We start from the raw sequence: 19,934 nt of genomic DNA on the forward strand, positions 1-19,934 counted from the left end.
TCAATAGAAACTTGTATATCTGTTTATTTTTCTTCTTCTTAGGCAGTCCCTCGGAACCGAGGATGACTTGCTTCCACATTAAAAATGAGTTCTCAGGTGACTGATGAGTCCAATGCGGGACCTACAGTCTCTGTCACAGGTGGGGCAGACGGTGGTTGAAGAGGCGGGTGGGTGGGGTGCTTGGGTTGACGTGCGCTTCTTGCGCTGCCTGCGCTTGGCTTCTGCTTGCTCCCGGCGAAGAGACTCGAGGTGTTCGGCACCTTCCCGGATACTTCTCCTCCACTTTGTGCGGTCTTGGGCCAGGGATTCCCAGGTGTCGGTGGGGGTGTTGCACTTTTTCAAGGAGGCTTTGAGGGTGTCCTTGAAGCGTTTCCTCTGCCCACCATGGGCCTCTCTTGCCGTGTTGGATCTCCAAGTAGAGCACTTGTTTTGGGAATCTCGTATCGGGCATGCGGACGATGTGACCCGTCCATCGGAGCTGTTTGTTTATTATTATCTGATTACAGGATGGCAGCCTTGGCTTAGTGTTGGCACACTTGCCTCTGAGTCAAAAGTTCGTGCCCCGCTCGAGAGACTTGAGCACAAAATCCAGGCTGATACTTCAGTGCAGTACTGAGGGAGTGCTGCACTGCCGGGGGTGCTGTCTTGCAGATGAAATGTTAAACTGAGACCCTGTCTGCCCTCAGGTGGATGTAAAAGATCCCATGGCACTATTTGAAGAAGAGCAGGGAAATTCTCCCGCTGTCTTGGCCAATATTTATCCCTCAACTAACATCACTAACAAAACATTATCCGGACATGTATCTCGTTGCTGCTTCTTCCATTTTATACAGTTTACTGAGTAAGAAGCTACAACAAACAAATACATCAGTTAAATACAGTTACAACAAGCTGCAGATTTGAGTGCTAATTTGGAACATGCACAGTTTCAGTGATAAAATCACTAACGTGTCCCATTCAATAATGCAATTCCATCGACATTGATACAGCTCCCTCAATTGCAAGAACTCCTCTTGAGTTGTTCCCTGAATTATGTCATTAGCACTTAATGTACGGAAAAAATATAAGGGTAACCTTTTGCTGAAAGCAATGTACTTTGTTTTAAAAGTAGTGCTGCTGCTGATTATCCACTGTGGTGGTATAAAGTCTGATCGCTAAATTGAAATGTGGGCAATCGAGATGTAAATTATGCAACTCTGCAGATATTCTTCAAGTGCCCTGAGTTCGCAAGACTGGTTTTGCCACTACTCACCCCAGCAGTTTTCTATACATTGGCACGACAAAGCTGCCACCTTCCTTTCTGCACGTACAGCAGAAGCTGAAAAAATAGCAGAAAATAATATTTGATGGGGAAAATTGGCATTTAGGTGTGCGGGTCACGGGCGTGTTGGTTTATCGGGCGGGAAAGGTGAGAACACTATTTTTTAACAAGTATTGAAGTTTCCTGCACTTTTTCTGCATGACATGTAGTTGTGAGGATGTGATTGAACTGAAATCCACTTTCAGTAGCTTTACTTAAACAGTCAACAGCATCAGCCAACATCCTGAAATAGCGGCGACAGATTCCAGATATATGAGCTCCACATATTATTTTACAAACTATGCAGAGGCTCCATTTTTAGCACAGCTGCACTTTGAAACAGACAGTTGATAAAATGCTGCTGTTAAACTTTACATTAAGGACATCACTTTCAAGTTGTTGTTTTATTTCTGCTCCACATGTGCTTTCTGTTCTTTGTTTGCTGTTGTGCCCAGGACTTTAGCTAAGGGCACCATCAACGTAGGGGCATTTAGGATATTTGAAAGCAGACAGACTGATATGATAGGTGGCACAGCGATGATGCGGAGTCATTGGCCACGTGTGCACTAAACAACATTTATTCAAAAGAAACTCATTTCAATCAATTATACTTCGCAGCTGTATAATGCTAGCTCGCTGAGGGCCCAGATAGTGATTGGATGATTGCCTTTGGTTTAATCTCCTTTTCCCCTTAATCAGACAGCGAGAGCAGCAGTGGGAAACCTAGTCAGCTGGGACAGTTTGGGGAGGAAAATAATCAAAATAATTGCTATGAAAAATGGCATCACACCCATGCAGAGGTAATATGCAATATATTAAGGGGAACAGATAGGGTAGATAGAGAGCAACTATTTCCGCTGGTTGGGGAGTCGAGGACTCGGGAGCATAGTCTAAAAATTAGAGCCAGACCTTTCAGGAGTGAAATTAGGAAACACTTCTACACACAAAGGGTGGTAGAACTCTCTTCTGCAAACTTAATTTTAAATGAGATTTTTGTTAACCAAAGGTATTAAGGGATATGGGGCAAAGACAGCTATATTGAGCTAGGTCTCAGATCAGCCATGATCTCATTGAATGGCGGAACAGGCTCCAGGGCTAAATGGCCTCCTCCTGTTTCAAATCAAATCAAACCAAATCAAATCAAATCAACTTTTATTGTCATTGTTAGTGCACAAGTGCAGTACAACGAAATGTAGGCTTGCGGCTCCCGAGAGTGTACAATTTGGATTAGGACACTTAAACATTCAACATACATTTATACATTTGGCTTGCAGTATATTAGCATAAATATGACCATAATAAAGTGCATTGGCAGATGTGCAGGCTTTAGTGTTTATTTGTGGAGTTCAGTAGGATGACAGCCCTGGGAAAGAAGCTGTTCCTAAATCTGGTCGTACGGGTGCGAATGCATCTGTAGCGTCTTCCAGATGGTAGGAGGGCGAACAGACTGTGGCTGGGGTGGGTAGGGTCTTTGATGATGGACCGTGCCCTCCGTAGGCAGCGTTTCTGGTATATGTGCTCTATGGTCGGTAGCCGGGTGCCGGTAATGCATTGGGCAGTTTTGACTACCCACTGCAGGGCTTTCCGGTCATGGGAGCGACAGCTGCCATACCATACCGTGATACAGTTTGTCAGGATGCTCTCTATAGTGCAGCGGTAGAAGTTAGAGAGGATCAGGGGTGACAGATTACATCCCTTCAGCCTCCTCAAGAAATATAGGCGCTGCTGGGCCTTCTTCACCAGAGAGGAGGTGTTGAGGGACCAGGAGAGGTCTTCCGTGATGTGGACTCCGAGGAACTTAAAGCTGGCCACCCTTTCCACCTCCGCCCCATTGATGTGGATGGGGGTGTGACTTCTGCCTTTGGACTTCCTGAAGTCCATGATTATTTCCTTTGTTTTCTTGGTGTTAAGGGCCAGGTTGTTGTCGGTGCACCACTTCACGAGATGCTGGACCTCCTCCCTGTAGGCTGACTCATCGTTGTTGGTGATCTGGCCTACTACCGTGGTGTCATCTGCAAACTTGATGATGGTGTTGGAACCATTAACAGCCACACAGTCGTGGGTGAAGAGGGAGTAGAGGAGGGGGCTCAGCACACATCCTTGTGGGGCCCCCGTGTTCAGGGTCAGGGGGGGGGGGAGGTGTGGTTACCTAATTTGACAGACTGGGGTCTGTTTGTTAGGAAGTCCAGGGTCCAGTTGCAGAGGGAAGTGTTCAGGCCAAGAGTTTGGAGTTTGGTGGGCAGCTTGTTGGGGACGATAGTGTTGAATGCTGAGCTGTAGTCTATAAACAATATTCTGATGTAGGTCTCCTTACCATCTAGGTGATTCAGTGCCGAGTGTAGAGCAGTTGTGATTGCATCCTTCGTTGATCTGTTTGCACGATAGGCAAACTGGTGTTGGTCAAGGGAGGCAGGAACACTGGCTTTGATGTGGGCTAAGACCAGTCTCTCGAAACGCTTCATTATGATGGGTGTGAGTGCGACAGGTCGATAGTCGTTCAGACACGTCACAGCCGCTTGTTTAGGCACAGGAATGATGGTGGCGGTCTTGATGCATGTAGGGACTACTGCCTGGGCCAATGACAGATTGAAGATGGCGGTGAAGACATCAGCCAGCTGATCAGCACATTCCTTGAGTACCCGTCCAGGGATGCTACCCGGTCCAGCAGCCTTTCGTGTGTTCCTAGGTTCCTCACAGCACTGAACAGACTGGAATATTCTGCCCATGAATCAGAATTCTGCTTGAGCTGAGCACACATTTATCTATGGTGGACTACATAATCTTCACTATAAATAGGCTTTTTACTTACCTTCCACTCTTCTTTCAAAGAAGCCTCAAAGCATTTAGTTACGACCCAAGAACATCCAAGTACCTCAGAGTTGAAACAAGGAGGAGAAGGAGCGAAAATCATGAAGAAATTGGACTCCCAACAACAGCAAGAAAACATCCCAGCAGCAGTGGACCCTCCCGATTGCACGGGGAGCTGACTCGATGATCTTGGTCAAGCAAGGATGAAGGCACTAGTGGTAATACGGGTTCACGGACCAGTAAAACCGAGTACCATCAGATCCTTTATCGGAATCCTGTTGATCGAAAAGTTCATTGACCGGAAAGTCCCCCGCCCCCTTGATCCGCGAGATCTAGTCTGAACTTTAGAGGGAACGGGCCATGATCCTGTTCTCCCTTGCCTAGTCCAGGCGAACGTCTCAGGGACGAGTCAAAGCAGCGAGTGCGTAACAAAGGGTCTGTGGGCCACGTTTCCCCAACTTGTCATCCAGTGTGAGATTGAAGGGTTGGTTACTGTTCCCACACCAGGACAACTGCCCAGAGAATGGCTCCCCTCCTTGTGCAAGCATTTTAAATCCATGGGAAGATGCTGCTCTTGTAGACACTTGGAGGCTTTGTCAGATTGACGTGTAAGTCCAAAAGGACAGAACAAGACATTACGAACATTTTACACAAAGAAAAGGTTTTACAGTTTAACTCCCCCAACCCCAACAATCATACTCTTACCGGTTTCTAGCAAAACAAATGCTGTATGTATAAAACCTAGAGATGAACGCTGAGCAATTGCTATTTAACCTTCTTTCTGGAAAATGAATCAATTCGCAATCCAGTAATGCTTTGGAGATCTAACACTAAATGAAGGGCTGGTCATTTGTGAAATAACTGATGATGAATTCTATGTGGACTTTTCATATTTGCAAGGCAAGCAGGTGGACTGAGGTATAAATCAAATACATTTGGGTTTAGCCTCCAGTTCCTGATTCCTTCAGTTCTTGAAGCCCGATGGAATCATAGAACCATCTTGCCTGTGCCAGCTCTTTGAAAGGGCTCTCCCATTAGTCAGACTCCCCTGCGATTTCCCCATAATCCTGTAAATATTTCCTTTTCAAGTACATATTCAATTCTCTTTGACAGTTACTATTGCTTCCACCACCCTTTAAGGCAGTGCATTCCAGATGCCCCTGGATTATGTTTATTTTGGTATTTAATTCTAATAACATAGTTTTGTTGCTAAATGTGGTTCTAGACCTTGTGGTTGAACCAGGAATGAAATTGGCACAAAAACAGAAAATGCTGGAAATACTCAGCAGGTCAGGCAGCATCTGTGGAGAGAGAAACTGAGTTAACGTTTCAGGTCGATGTCCCTTCGTAAATTTGGCAGGGCCTGCGGGAAACCCAGGTTTCCCGACCTCCCTGGAGCCCCCCCCCCCCCCCACCCGCCTTCTTCCTTAAAATCCAGCACCTAGTGCTTATTAATTGTAATAAAGGATGTCTTGCACAAGGGAGATTTGCAAATAATTCTTGCATCCTTAAAATAATTTTTTCACTGTAATTGGTAGAACTATTATAATTATGTAGGAAATAAGAACGCTGGTTCCAAAAATCAAATTACTTAGCCATGCATTTACAATGCTTTTGTGACAGTGATGTGTACTTGTACGAGGGTGTGGACTCAGTCACAACAGGCTTTCTCTCTGGTTTTATTCATCCACAGTATCCTGACTGTATGCAAAACAATCTGAAGTTTACAGTTGTATATGAGATTTACAGTGTTCAAATTTCTTTATGATCCCTTTAAGTTGCCTGGGCTTAATTACAACTTTAGAATCAGTGTTGGTTGGAGTGCAAATGCACCCTAAGTGTTGGTTTAGAATACATACCTGATGACTACTATAAACAGGCAGTGTCTTATAGATCATTTGAACTAGTTTAGCAGGTCTGTACTTTTATTAGACTGTGGTGGGGAACATTGCTTTATTCAATATTACATATTTTCACTTTCAAAGGATGGACCCTAATCAATAATATAAATCCCTAAGTCTTATAGTTTTCTGAAGTGACTAATATTAATAACTCTGATAATAGGGTGTACAGAAAGTGTTTATGGCTATTCTCAGTAACACAAATGAGGCAGTGCCAGTGTAGAGTCCCAGAAGTGGCTTTTCCCCAGTTTCACTGAAGGCAGAATGCAATTAAAGACAAAGTTAAATGGCCCATACTGGCTGCCACTCCCACCCAGAATGAACATGCTTTAAAAGGGAGAAAACAACTTGAAAATAAAAAAAAACTTCTTGTTCCTCATATAATAACCAGATGCCAAATTGCAGATCATTTAAAATATAATCATTACAATCTAACTAGCACAGTAAGCCTATCATTTTGCCCCTAGATGGGAGATCTGAACTACTTTGAGGGAATAGCAATACTTTAAAAATCCAGCACGGAATATATTAGTCCTCATTCCACTCCCCATGAGGAGAATGAAGAGCCCACCTGTATACCGATATAGTTGCCTGGTTGAACTAAAAGGCATGTAAGACACTGCAATAGCTCCTCACCTGCATAGTAATCAACTGTAAATACTGTAGCAGCATTCAGAGTGGCAAATGAGGAGCAAAAAGGGAAACATTTAAGCTGAGCCGTCTATGACCTCCTGAACTGTTAATCAATCCATTCATTGCAATTTTGCCTCATCACTGGGACAGGCAAACAATGGGCTGCTAAGCAACCTCAATTGAACATGACAGTATTTAGGACCTGGTAATTGACAGCAGCTAATAGGGGCTGTAAAGCAAAGTAACATCATGGTGGCTCCGAGGAGGGCAATTCCAAAAATGGAAGGCTCCACTATGGGCCTGTTTTGGTCCACGAGCTTGGACAAAGATCCAGTATGGACCACAAAGGGGTGAAACTGTTGCCTGTGGAATTTATCCAGGAGTAATTCTTCTGCAGGAAGAAATGAACAATCAAGAGGCGATGGACATTCAGCAGGTAAGTAAAACTCTGGAGTTAAGAACTCAGAAGCTGGTGGGCTGTAGAGAAGGATGTAAGAACCTTATTAAAATGGGGACTCAGCCTGGTGCACCTTACTCTGTGTTCTATTAGCGTGACCTTCACGACATTGAATTTTCAACGTCTTCCATAAGATTTGGAAGTACTTCTAGATTGAAATGTATTTCCCTTTCCTTTAGAGACACTATTGTTCTATGTTTACGTGTCAGTGGTGGTTCTCTGCCATGTTGTATTGTTGCATAAGTTGCTGTAGGCACCAGCTTTGAAAGCAACAAGCTTATCGTGATTACAGAAATGGAGACGCCAACACTGATGTAGGCCCATCAGGGTTAGTCACAGATACAAATTGAGCCTCCTTTATTCCATGCAGTTTGCTAGTTTACTGTACAGCCGTCAACCAGTGGTACTCTCAGCTGGGGAGCAGTTATTTTCAGGGGACATCTACAACTAAAATGCATTAGCTCATGACACACAGAGGCGCATGTGGCAACCAAACACATTTAACATGCACGCAACAAGCACTGCACAAAGAGTTAACATTAATTTCTTTTTAATGTGTACTGAATTTGTCCTTTCGCTGCGCAGAAAATAAGATATCAGATGTCCTAAAGCCAAATAAACAAAGAGGATGACTCTTGTGATGTCATTTGGGCGTATGTGGGAGGCCACTGTGGAATAACAGCCGAGGGAAGTGGTGACCTTTGCTACCCTGGCAGTGTGTGATAGATAGTTTGCTGATCCTGAAGGACTTTGTGGACCAGGTGGCACAACACAATTGTACCCTCTTTGGTGAGCCTGAGCCTCCTTGTGTGCTGATCCTTCACCATGCCCTGATTGCTGACCTTGTCACAGTAGTCTAATTTGCACAATAACCTGCTGTAAGTTATGCACCTCCTATTCCCTCTGCACTCTTGAAACACCCTTCTCTTCCTAATCCACTGCAATATAGCCACTGATAGCTACTGTACCCATGTAGAGGGTACAGTAGACTAGTAATCCAGAGACCTGGACTAATAATCCAGAGATGTGAGTTCCCACCACGGCAGCTGGGGAATTTAAATTCAGTTCATTAAATAAATCTGGAAAAAAAAAGCTAGTACCAGTAATGGTGACCATGAAACTATCGGATTGTTGGAAAAACCCACCTGGTTCACTAATGTCCTTTAGGGAAGGAAACCTGCCGTCCTTACCCGGTCTGGCTTATATGTGACTCCAGACCCACAGCAATGTGGTTGACTCTTAACTGCCCTCTGAATGGCCCAGCAAGCCACTGTATTCAAGAAGGCGGCTCACCACCACCTTCTCGAGGGCAATTAGGGATGGGCAATAAATGCTGGCCAAGTCAGCAACGACCACATCCCGTGAACGGATAATAAAAAAAATGTCCTTGGACAGAAAAACTTCTCTATTATTCAATTCTCTCACTGTTTTGAAATTTCTCCCTTTTGTTATGCTCATTAACTCTGGGTCTGATAATAGGGAATAGAAAACTCACTTCTGCATGAGTTCATCATTAATGAACTTTAACAAGGTCTTGTTACAATTTTTCTTGACATTTTTTATTTAACTTTTTAATCTCAAGTTTCACAGCAGCTCCCTTAAGTAGACCTATAATCTGGAAGCTACACTTTCACTGTAATTTGCCCTTGGTATGACCCGAGGATTTTACATAAAAATGCATGAAAGTTACAACATGGAAACAGGCCATTCAGCCCAACCAGTCCATGCCGTCATTTACCATTCACATGAGCAAATAGTACTAATCACATTCAGAATAAGGGGGCATCCTTTTAAATCGGAAATGAGGAATTTCTTGTCTTCGAGGGTGGTGAATCTTTGAAATTCTCTTCCCCAGGGAGCTGTGGAGGCTGGGTCATTGGAGATAGACAGATTATTGAACAATAAGGGAGTCAAGGGTTATGGGGAGCGGGCAGGGAAGTGGAGTTCAGGCCAAGATCAGATCAGCCATGATCTTATTGAATGGCGGAGCAGGCTCGAGGGGCCAAATGACCGATGACTCCTATGTCTTATGTTCTTATGTATTTACCCACTCTCTTCCCATATCCTTTCAACCCCCTTTCCATCATCATTAACAATCACCATACTCACATTAACATGTTAACTGAATGAAACGTATGCTTGGATCACCACACTGACTTTAGAATGGAAAAGTGAGAGACTCGGATCAGATCTTAAAGGCTAAAACGAGTAATATACTTACAGAATGCTCTCTGAAAGAGTATTTTTGGATATAAAAAGAATGTATTTGAGACTGATTGGAAAAAATTCTGTCCCTGAATGGTAAATTGCGCCTGTTTTTATCTTCCCATATCACTTTTGGTATTGCTGTATTGATTTGAAATGTAATCTGATTTATGTAATGTTATCCACACGCATGGGGCAGAACAGAAGACTTCACCTGACCAGATTAAAGAACTTGGAAGATGCTGCTGAACTGGGATTAGTAAAAAGGCGAATAGTAGTCTTTAGGTCTTCAGGACTTACAGGTTTCAGAAGTTCCTGATAATTTCTAAGCTTGTCAGTTCTATCATAGAAATATTCGAAGACAGGGGAAGTGCAGTCTGGCCATCATCAGCTATTATTCTGTAACTTGAGAGTAATTGTATTGCACTTTACAGTGAGACTGATTCTAATCATCGTCAACTCTCCGTTTCCTGCATTTGCTGGCAAAATGCAGCTAAACAATGATTGGAAATATACTCAGGAACATACCCATTCCTGTCAGCTAAATATGTTAAATTAATGTAGCAGTATTAGAAAACTGAATTGTAACTAAAATATTGTTCAAAAAGTGTAAAAAATCTCAATTTTGCAAAAGGAAATGATGGCAGCTCCAGTTTAAATGTTTTTGATTGTTGATATTTTGCATATTCCCTTTTTTTCAGCATGACCACAAACTTTCAACGCAAGAACTGGTAAAAAAATATGAAACCAACCTTATAAAAGTGAGTACACTTAGCTTCACAACTCAACCTTTAGTCTTCACTGCAAAGCATTTTCATAAAGAAAATCACTACTTCTAAGACCAGCTGATGAGATGTGTATGTTTATTACAGTCCACTCTTGATAATCAAAGGTTTATGCACTAAAAATGTAATTGTCCAATAATTTGAATTAAGCAACATTAAATAATGGAATTTATGGCTAACAAATTGATCAGATATTGAATTAAGCAACTTTGAATTAAGGGTAGGCTATTGATTTTCTGGTTTCCTTCTGTAAAAGCAAAGGATTTATTTTGAGTCGTGTGAAATCTCAATTTTGCAACATTGCAGCCAACAGAATATAAACAGTTAAGGTTCTAGCCAGCATCACAAAACGGTATAGCTGACCTGGACAAAATTGTTCTCTTCAGACCAGTTCATTTAAATTCATATTTCCTTGCATCAGATTTGTACTGAGTTTGGTATTATATAGGAACAGGCACAGGCCATTCAGCCCCTTAAGCCTATTCTGCTATTCACTCGGATCATGGCTGACCTGTTGGCAACCTCCTCAAAAAATTCAACCAAATTTGCCAGACATGACATGACCTACCCTTCACAAATCCTTTGACTCTCTTTGATCAGCTCATATCTGTTCAAGATTCACTGCAGCAACTCGCCAAGGCTTCTTCGACAGCACCTCCCAAACCCGCGACACTCTACCACGTTGAACGACAAGGGCAGAAGGCGCCTGGGAACGCCACCACCTCCAAGTTCCACTCCAAGTCACACACCATCCTGACTTAGAAATATATCGCCGCTCCTTCATTGTTGCCGGGTCAAAATCCTGGAACTCCCTCCCGAACAGCACAATGGGAGCATCTGCACCACATGTACTGCAGCGGTTCAAGACGACGGCTCACCACCACCTTCTCGAGGGCAATTAGGGATGGGTAATAAATGCTGGCATTGTCAGCGACGCCCACATCCCAGAAACGAATATGAAAAAAAAATGCTCAGTCACTGTCTATTGATAGATTCCACTAACTTCCCTACAACTGATGTTAAACTGACAGGTCTATAGTTCCCTGGTTGCTCCCTCCCTTATGTCTTAAGTAATCGAGTGACATTTGCAATTTTCCAATCAAAAGGCAGAATTCCCGAACCAGAAAACTTTGGAAAATTATGACTAAAGCATCTGCAATTTCCGCACCTGTTTTTGGTCATTAGTTAATCTGTTTAAGGTTTTTGAGCAACTAAAACATTCTCTAAACAGCAGGAAGACATGATTTGAGGTTATTTTGAAAAGCAGAGTATGGAGCTAACTGACTTGATGTCCACACTTCAATAAATTATTTGTGCGTCAGTGACCGAGTTAAATATGTCACTGAGGCCATTGCTAAATACAGCAGCTTGCAGCATGAATGTCAATCCAAGGAACAAGCTTTTTAACCCATTGGAAATGTGAGTGAACTGGTATTTTTCACAGAAATCACAGAAACCCCACAGTGCAGATAGAGGCCATTTCGGCCCATCGAGCCTGCACCGACACATATCCCACCCGATCCCCGTAACCCCTACACCAACACATATCCCACCCTATCCCCGTAACCCCACGTATTTAATCCCCCTAACACTAAGGGTCAATTTATCATAGCCAATCAACCTAACTTGCACATCTTTGGACTGTGGGAGGAAACCGGAGCACCCGGAGGAAACCCACGCAAACACGGGGAGAATGTGCAAACTCCACACAGACAGTCGCCCGAGGCCGGATTCGAACCCGGGTCCCTGGCGCTGTGAGGCAACAGTGCTAACCACTATGCCACCGTGCTGCCCTATGTACTTACTGTGGGAATAATAGTATGGAATTTAATGTCCCAGTTATTCAACATGCTCCATGCTCATAAGAACTAGGAGCAGGAGTAGGCCATATGGTCCCTCGAACCTTGACTGCCATTCAATAGGTACATGGCTGATCTTTGACCTCATCTCCACTTTCCCGCCCGATCTCTCTATCCCTTGATTCCCCTGATTCCCCATGAGTCCAAAAATCTATCTCTCTCAGCCTTGAATATACTCAATGATTCAGCATCCACAGCCCTCTGGGGCAGAGAATTCCAAAGATTCACAACCCTCTGAGTGAAGAAATTCCTCCTCATCTCAGTCTTAAATGGCCCACCCCTTATCCTGAGACTATGCCCCCTATAGTTCTAGACTCTCCAGCCAGGGGAAACAGCCTCTCAGCATCTACCCTGTCAATCCCCCTCAATCTTGTATGTTTCAATGAGATCACTCCTCATTCTTCTAAACTCCAGAGAGTATAGGCCCAATCTACTCAATCCCTTCTCATAGGACAACCCTCTTATCCTAGGAATGATGCTGTGCAATCTTTTGAGTAGTGCCTTCACTTTCTTTTCTTGCCATTCTTTCTCTGCCGATTTTTTTCCTCTCTACTCCTCTCCTGAAGGCATCGACTCGTTTCTGAGGTAAGTTTCCCTGGGTGGTGGGTGCTCTCCAGTGTGTGAGCTCTGACAGTGAGCGGCAGCAGGCTATTTGACTGTTCGAATCGTTACTGCCCAGGCTGATCTGACAGCCACAAATGGGTGCATCCAGTGGGGATCTCTGGATTGCGACCAGGAGAGGAAACCCTGGCTGATTTTCCCCATCTCAACTCAGTGGTTTTGAGGCCCATTTCAGCACTCAGTTCACCATCTGATGTCAACTGACTCAGCATAGCCCTGCGATTGAACTGAGGATCTTTCTGGTTTGTATAGCTCAGCAATTCAATGGCTAAACTCACTGGGCTGGATTTTCATGGGGAAGGCGGGTTGGGGTCAGGAGGGGGCTCCGATGTGGACGAGAAACGGACGGCAGGGCCTGATTTGCATCAGAAGCCTCTGTTTCTCACCTGCAGCCAGCCAGATGGAGAGGCGGGCGGGCTGGCTCCAGGCAGGTAGGCCTGCTGCACTAGGCCGCACAGAGGAGGGAGGGAGGGATCCGGTGGGGAGCCGCCTTTGGAGGATGGGGTGGTGGTGGAGAAGGAAAATTGGGGCCTTCGGAGGTTCGGGGGGTGGGGGGGCGAAGGGGACAAGGAAGATCAGGGCCTTCGGAGGATCGGGGGGAAGGAGCTGAAGGAAGAACGGGGCTGACCATCGGAGGATTGTGGCTGGTCTCGGGATGATCGGTGGTGGGGTGGGTGGTGGTGAAGGTAAGAGAGGATCAGGGCTGGCCTCGGGATCATCGGGGGCGGGGGGAAGTGAAGAGAAGATCGGGGCTGGTCAGTGGAGGACCGGGGCTGCCCTCAGGATCATCAGTGGGGGGCAGGTCCGGGAAGGCGATCAGAGGCCTTGTGTGGGGGTCCCCGATCGCGGGGGGTGGGCTAGGCAGGGACCCTGGATCCAGGAGTGTAAAGACACTTACCTTCTGGGTGCAGCAGGCCTCTCCTTCCAGCCTCGTTAAAATATTTAAATTGATGTCCCGCCTACTGGCAGCGGGTTGGCCGCCCGTCCGTCCTGCCTCCGTTAAAACTGGAAGTGGGTGGGTTGGAGGCGGGTTGAGGTCGGGAATCTGACTTTTAACAATTTAACTGCCCTCACGCTCCAAGCCCATTCGTTTCTGACGGTTGAAATCCCCCCCCCCCTCCACTGAGTCATAGAAACAGCAGGAAAACATTCAATTTTGCATATTTATCATCAGCAGCCAATTTTTTAAGCTTGAATTCTAAAGTTTAAAAGAGCTTGCACGGATTAATGATGGAAAAAATGTGGCCAATGAGCAGCATAATGTAGATGAAGCTAAATCCCTATTGGGGGTGAAAGGTTATCGGGGGTAGGTGGGAATGTGGAGTAATCAGACCAACCATGATCTTATTGAATGGCGGAGCAGGCTCGAGGGGCCGAGTGGCCTACTCCTGTTCTTAATTCGCATGTTCGAGTGGGAACTGTAATGGTAGCACCCTGGTTGTACTGCTCTTGGACATGCTATTGATGCTACCCTGCTTGGGTTATGAAGCTAGTGTTTCTTATAGTTGCATCATAATCAATTTTTACAATGCGTGGTTTCCACATATAGAACCTTTCAAGTCCAAACATGTCTTTCTGGCACTGATTGTGCAGAATATTTTTGAAAATTCACATTGAGCTACAGTTCAGGAACTCATGGTCCTTCCACTCCTATCACTGGGCTACATTGTTTAATCATGGCTTCCTGCCAATGTCAATGTTCAGGCTTTAGCACAACGTTCTCATTGATCTTCAATAGGAGAAAATAACAATTGATAGTAGAAGGAAGTTACTGACTAACTGTAAATACTTCTTTAAGGGCCATGTCAGATCTAATCAATTAGCTTATCCCTGGTATAGATCTTTAGATCCTTTTGACTACTGTCACTTGTGGTATCCAGTACTGTATTCCTTTTCTAGCTCTTTAGCGGTTTTGTTACAGGGTCTGACCAGTGAGAGAGCAGCCGAGATCCTGGCTCGAGATGGTCCCAATGTGATCACGCCTCCCAAACACACCCCTGAAGTTGTCAAGTTCTTGAAGCACATGATTGGCGGTTTCTCCCTTCTGCTTTGGGCCGGAGCTGTACTTTGCTGGATTGCTTATGCTATTCAGTCGGCAGAAGGCAACTCCTCGGCCAAAGACAACGTAAGTGATAACAACACACTGAGACTTTCTGTGTAACAACTGGGAAGTGACTGCTTCTGCACTGATTTCACCCGAAAGGTTAACGGCCTCGAAATTTGGCCACCCAACACCTGTATTTTTGGCGCTAAACGGCCTCCTAAGCCTCCAATATGATGGGCAGGAAGCGTACACACATAATGAGCTGAAGGTACGCCGCCCACTATATTGATAAAGGCCAAAAAATAGGCATGCATTGCCCACACCTGAAACAGGTGTTGTTAGGCCCTTTGTACATGCAAATTAAGGGGCTTAATGCCTGCGAGGCCCCCCACTGCAAGATTGGTTTGCCCTGAAGCAGTCAGCTTGCCCCACTCCCGATTGTATCCCTCCCTCTCCTGATCGCTGCCTAACATCCCTATCCCGGTCGTTGCTTCCTTCCCTGTTCCGTTCCTGGTTTCATTACTTACCTGATGGTCGCAGCGGTCCTGAGCATCACTCTCGCTTCACTGGCGAGTTGCCTGTTACTGTCCGCAGCTCACTGGCTCGATGGCAATGAGGCCCAAGGCCGAATATCAGGTGCGCCTCAGACCTCACCAGTCAGCTGCAGGGATCAATTCCTGCACCCCCTACGGGCACAGAAATGGGTGTGCCCAAATCTCTATGCCAACCTGTCTTTTCAGATTCCGGTGGACTTGTTGTACATTTCCAGCATTAATCTGCATTTCAGTTTGCACGATGATTTTATTTTATGAGTTGATGTCGGTGAATACTGTTAGATCCGTGTATCTTGATGTCGTGTGTCCTTCAATAATGAGACAAGAGACTGCAGGGAACAATCAACAGGTGTTTACTGGAAGAGGGTTACTCTAAAACTAACTGTACAGATCCCTACTCAGGGTTTCTATACAGGTGTGGTCACTGCCGGTACTACAGTATACAGGAGCTGTAAAAAGTAGTTCTCCCCTTAAAGGTACATACACTACAATTCCTCCCCTTTTAGATCAACAGTACCATAACATTCATTTAACAATTAAATATCAACAAATTACAATTAACACTTTTAACATGCAACATTAACTGAAAATAGTCTATTTATAAATTCATTCTTTGGGGAGGCTTCCTGATCCCTTCTGGATAGTGCCTTTCCTGAGTGTCTTGCTCTTGGTGCGGAGGCGATTCTGGCCCCCTGTCGTCGGTTGGTTCATCAGCTTTCAATGCTACTGTTTCTGGGGTAGATGCTACCGGTATGTCGGGTTCATCACCAGGTACGTATGGGCGAGACATGGGGTTGACTCGTTCCTGTGATTCTAGGATCTGGTCAACATGGCGTCTCACAATGTTCTCCCCAACATCCACTGTGTACATTAGTGGCCCCTGCCGTGTGCATATCGTTCCTGGTTGCCATTTCTCTGTTTGGTAGTCGCGGGCCAAGACTGGTTGCCCTACATTGAAGCTCCTTGTCGGCTTCTCATTGATGTGCTGGAATTGCTTATTCTCAACATCTCTTCGTACATTTGGTCTGAACAAATCCATACGAGATCTCAACCTTCGGTTAAAGAACATCATGGCCGGGGTCTGGTTGGTGACTGCATGTGTCGCATTTCTGTAGGCTAACAGGAAATTGTCCACCTTATGCTGCAGTGGAATGTCGTCATCGCACATGGCCCTTACTGCTTTCTTAAAGGTTTGTACGAACCTCTCAGCCAATCCATTTGTGGCTGGATGATACGGGGCGGATGTGCAATGCTTTACCCCATTCCTCTTCATAAATCTTCGAAACTCCTCGGACACAAACTGTTGTCCGTTATCAGAGCAAATCTGCTCTGGCAAGCCGTTCCTGGCAAATATGGTCCGTAGGACTGCAATAGTTTTCTCCGTGGTGGTGGAGGACATTTTGATCACCTCAGGCCATTTCGAGTGCGCATCCACGGCTATTAAAAACATTGAGTCCATGAATGGACCAGCAAAATCAATATGCACCCGTTGCCATGGAGATGAGGGCCACTCCCATGGGTGTAGAGGGGCATGTGGTGGTGTATTTTGGACCTTCTGGCATCCTGAGCAGCTCTTTGTCAGGTCCTCGATTTGCTGATCGATCCCCGGCCACCACACATAAGCCCTAGCAAGGCTTTTCATTTTCACCCCTCCCAGATGGCCTTCGTGAAGCTCATTGAGCACTCTCTCCCTTAACTTGGGTGGAATTACCACTTGGGATCCACACATCAAGGTCCCCTGGCATACTGACAGCTGTTCTCTTCTGGATGAGAATGCTGGCAACAGTGAGTCGCCATGTGTTGGCCATCCCTTCACTGTCAAGTCATATACCTGAGACAGTGTCGGGTCATTTCGGGTCTCCTTCTCGATATCAGCGTTAGTTACAGGCAAGCGTTCAATTATAGTCGAATGAAATATTTCGACAGGGTCCACTGCTGGTGCTTCCTCCGCAGTAGGCAGTGGCAGGCGTGATAGCCCATCAGCGTTTCCATGCTGTTTCGTGCCCTTATACTCGATTTCATATTGGTTCGCCCCTAGAAAAAGGGACCATCTTTGTAGCCGTTGCGGAGTCATCACCGTAACGCCCTTCTTTGGATTAAAGATGGAGACAAGTGGTTGGTGGTCAGTCAGCAAGGTGAACTTCTGCCCGTGCAGATAGTGGTTGAACTTTTTCACTCCCCACACTAGGCTGAGGGCCTCCCTGTCAATCTGGGCGTAGTTACGCTCGGCTGAGGTTAGTGATCGTGACGCAAAGGCTATTGGCCTCTCTGAGCCGTCTGAGAATTTGTGCGACAGCACCGCTCCAATGCCATAGGGTGATGCATCACACGCCAACCGAATTGGTAGTGCTGGGTTGAAATGAGCCAACACCTCTTTTGATGTGATCAATTCTTTGCTCTTCTGGAAAGCTCGTTTACATTCGTCATTCCAATTCCATGGTACCCCTGTTTGCAGTAGGGTGTTCAGTGGGTGTAGTACGGTAGACAAATTTGGCAAGAACTTATGGTAGTAGTTCACCAGCCCTAGGAACGACCTCAGTTGTGACACATTTTCCGGAGCTGGAGCCTTGACTACTGCCTCAATCTTTTCAGGGGACTTATGTAACCCCTTTTCATCAATAACGTGGCCACAATACGAGATCTGCTTCTGGAAAAACTCGCATTTGTGGCGATTAGCTCGGAGCCCATATTCCTTCAATCTCGTGAGCACCTGCTCCAGGTTGGCGAGGTGATCACTGTCATTTTCGCCCGTGACCAGGGTGTCATCCAAATAACATTGGGTCCCTGGAATCCCTTGCAGGACTTGATCCATTGCCCTTTGCCAAATAGCCGGAACTGATGCTACCCCGAACACCAGCCGGTTGTATTGGTAGAGACCTTTATGAGTGTTGATCGTGAGGTACTGTTTCGAGGCTTCTTCTACCTCCATTTGCAGGTACGCCTGGGCCAGATCAATCTTAGTGAAGCGTTTCCCTCCAGATAGCGAGGCGAAAATATCTTCAATCCGCGGAAGCGGATATTGTACCGTGTGAAGGACTGGGTTCACTGTCTCCTTAAAGTCCCCACAGATGCGAACCTTCTTTGGTTCCCCAGGCGTATTACTCAATGACCTCTTCATTACAGGAACGATGGGTGTAGCCCACTCGCTCCAGTCCACTTTGGACAGTACTCCTGAACGTTCCAAACCTTCCAGCTCTGCTTCGACGGCTGGGCGGATCGCATAAAAAGCTTTAGAAAGCTTTGGGCTTGCATTTTCCTCTATTTTGATCGTCGTTGTTATGCCTTTTAGTGTTCCGAGTTCCTCCTGGAACACGTCTTGTGCGTCAGTTAGCATTTTTGACAGTCGTCCAGGTGTGACGTCGTCATCCTTTTTGGCATCTACAGTCAGTGCTTGTATGGAATGCCAATCTAGCTGTATCTTCCAGATCCATTCACGTCCTAGTAGTGGTGGGCCTCCCTCTGGCAATACATATAGATCCATTTTTGGTGTTTCCTTGCCGTTATATATAACGTTCACCCTTATTTTTCCTTTGGGGTAGACTTTTTGCCCCGTGTACGTCTTCAAGACGATCTCTGTATCTCTCAAGGGTATATGTGAGAATAGCCGCTTGTAGTCCCTTCGGTTTATGACTGTTAGGGCTGATCCTGTGTCCAATTCCATTTTCACTTGGACTCCGTCTATCTTGAGCGTGACCCAGATAGTTTGGTGATCCTCCGTTTTGATCACATTATGTAGTTTCAGACAACCCAGCTCCTTGCTTCCGGAGTCTGTATCACTTTTCTGTTCGTCTGAACTACTCTCCGTCACCTTATGTACCTTCTTGTACTTCTCCTGTGGAGATTTCTTGCTGCTGGTTTTCTTTTCCGACCTGCAGACTCTTGCTATGTGTCCTACTTTTCCACACTGTCTGCACACTTGGTCCTTGAACCAGCAATCCTTATGGTCGTGTGTTGTTCTGCCGCAGCGATAGCACTTCACTGTTCCATATGACATTTCATTTGTGCCATATTCTTGCGGTCTCCGTTGTATCTCTGGCATGCCCCGTGCTGCTGCTTCGTGTGATACTGCCATGCTGAAAGCCTTGTCCAGCGTAAGATCCTTTTCTGATAGAAGCCGTTTCTGGGTTCCTTCACTTTGAAGCCCACACACAAACTTGTCCCTTAAAGTATCTGCTAGTCCCGTTCCAAACTGGCAGTGTTTCGATAGCTTGCGCAGTTCCGTTAAATACTCAGCATTACTTTCATCTTTATGCTGGTTCCTTTTGTGAAACTTAAATCTTTCTGCTATCAGCAGCGGTGTGGGGTTTAAGTGGTCCTGTAGGATTGACACTATGTTTTCAAAATCCTTTTCTACTGGCTTCTCTGGGGTTACTAGGTTTCGTAGTAAGCCATACGTTTTTGCACCCATTGAATTCAACAATACCAGCGCTTTCTTGTCATCTGGCACTTCATTCGCCTTGCAGTATATTTCAATGTGTTCGACATATGTCGTCCAATCTTTGACTTCATTGTCGAACGCTGTGATACTGCCACTCTTCGGCATTTTTGGGTGTGGTTAGACTGGCTCAAAATGGCGTCTCCCGCGCTCTCCCTTCTCCGCTGCGGCTCAAAATGGCGTCTCCCGTGCTCTCCCTTCTTCTCCGCTGCGGCTCAAAATGGCGTCTCCCGCGCTCTCCCTTCTTAATGGCGTCTCCCGTGCTCTTCCTTCTTCTCCGCTGCGGCTCAAAATGGCGTCTCCCGCGCTCTCCCTTCTTCTCCGCTGCGGCT

The 19,934-nt window shown here is 45.7% G+C and overlaps 1 protein-coding gene across 1 annotated transcript in view; it reads left to right on the plus strand.

The window, feature by feature from the left end:
• Positions 1-10,007: 10,007 nt before the first annotated feature.
• LOC147100370 (potassium-transporting ATPase alpha chain 2-like) overlaps positions 10,008-19,934 on the plus strand; it is a 55,719-nt gene continuing 45,792 nt past the window's right edge. The window contains exons 1-2 of the mRNA XM_085968030.1: positions 10,008-10,065; positions 14,491-14,694. Of these exons, the coding sequence (XP_085824156.1) occupies positions 14,593-14,694 (102 nt within the window). The 5' untranslated portion in view covers positions 10,008-10,065; positions 14,491-14,592. The remainder of the gene's footprint in view (positions 10,066-14,490; positions 14,695-19,934) is intronic.

This window comes from Somniosus microcephalus, chromosome 26, assembly GCF_052327205.1.
Source record: "Somniosus microcephalus isolate GS21.2 chromosome 26, FLI_Smic_1.0, whole genome shotgun sequence".
Lineage (NCBI taxonomy): Eukaryota > Metazoa > Chordata > Chondrichthyes > Squaliformes > Somniosidae > Somniosus > Somniosus microcephalus.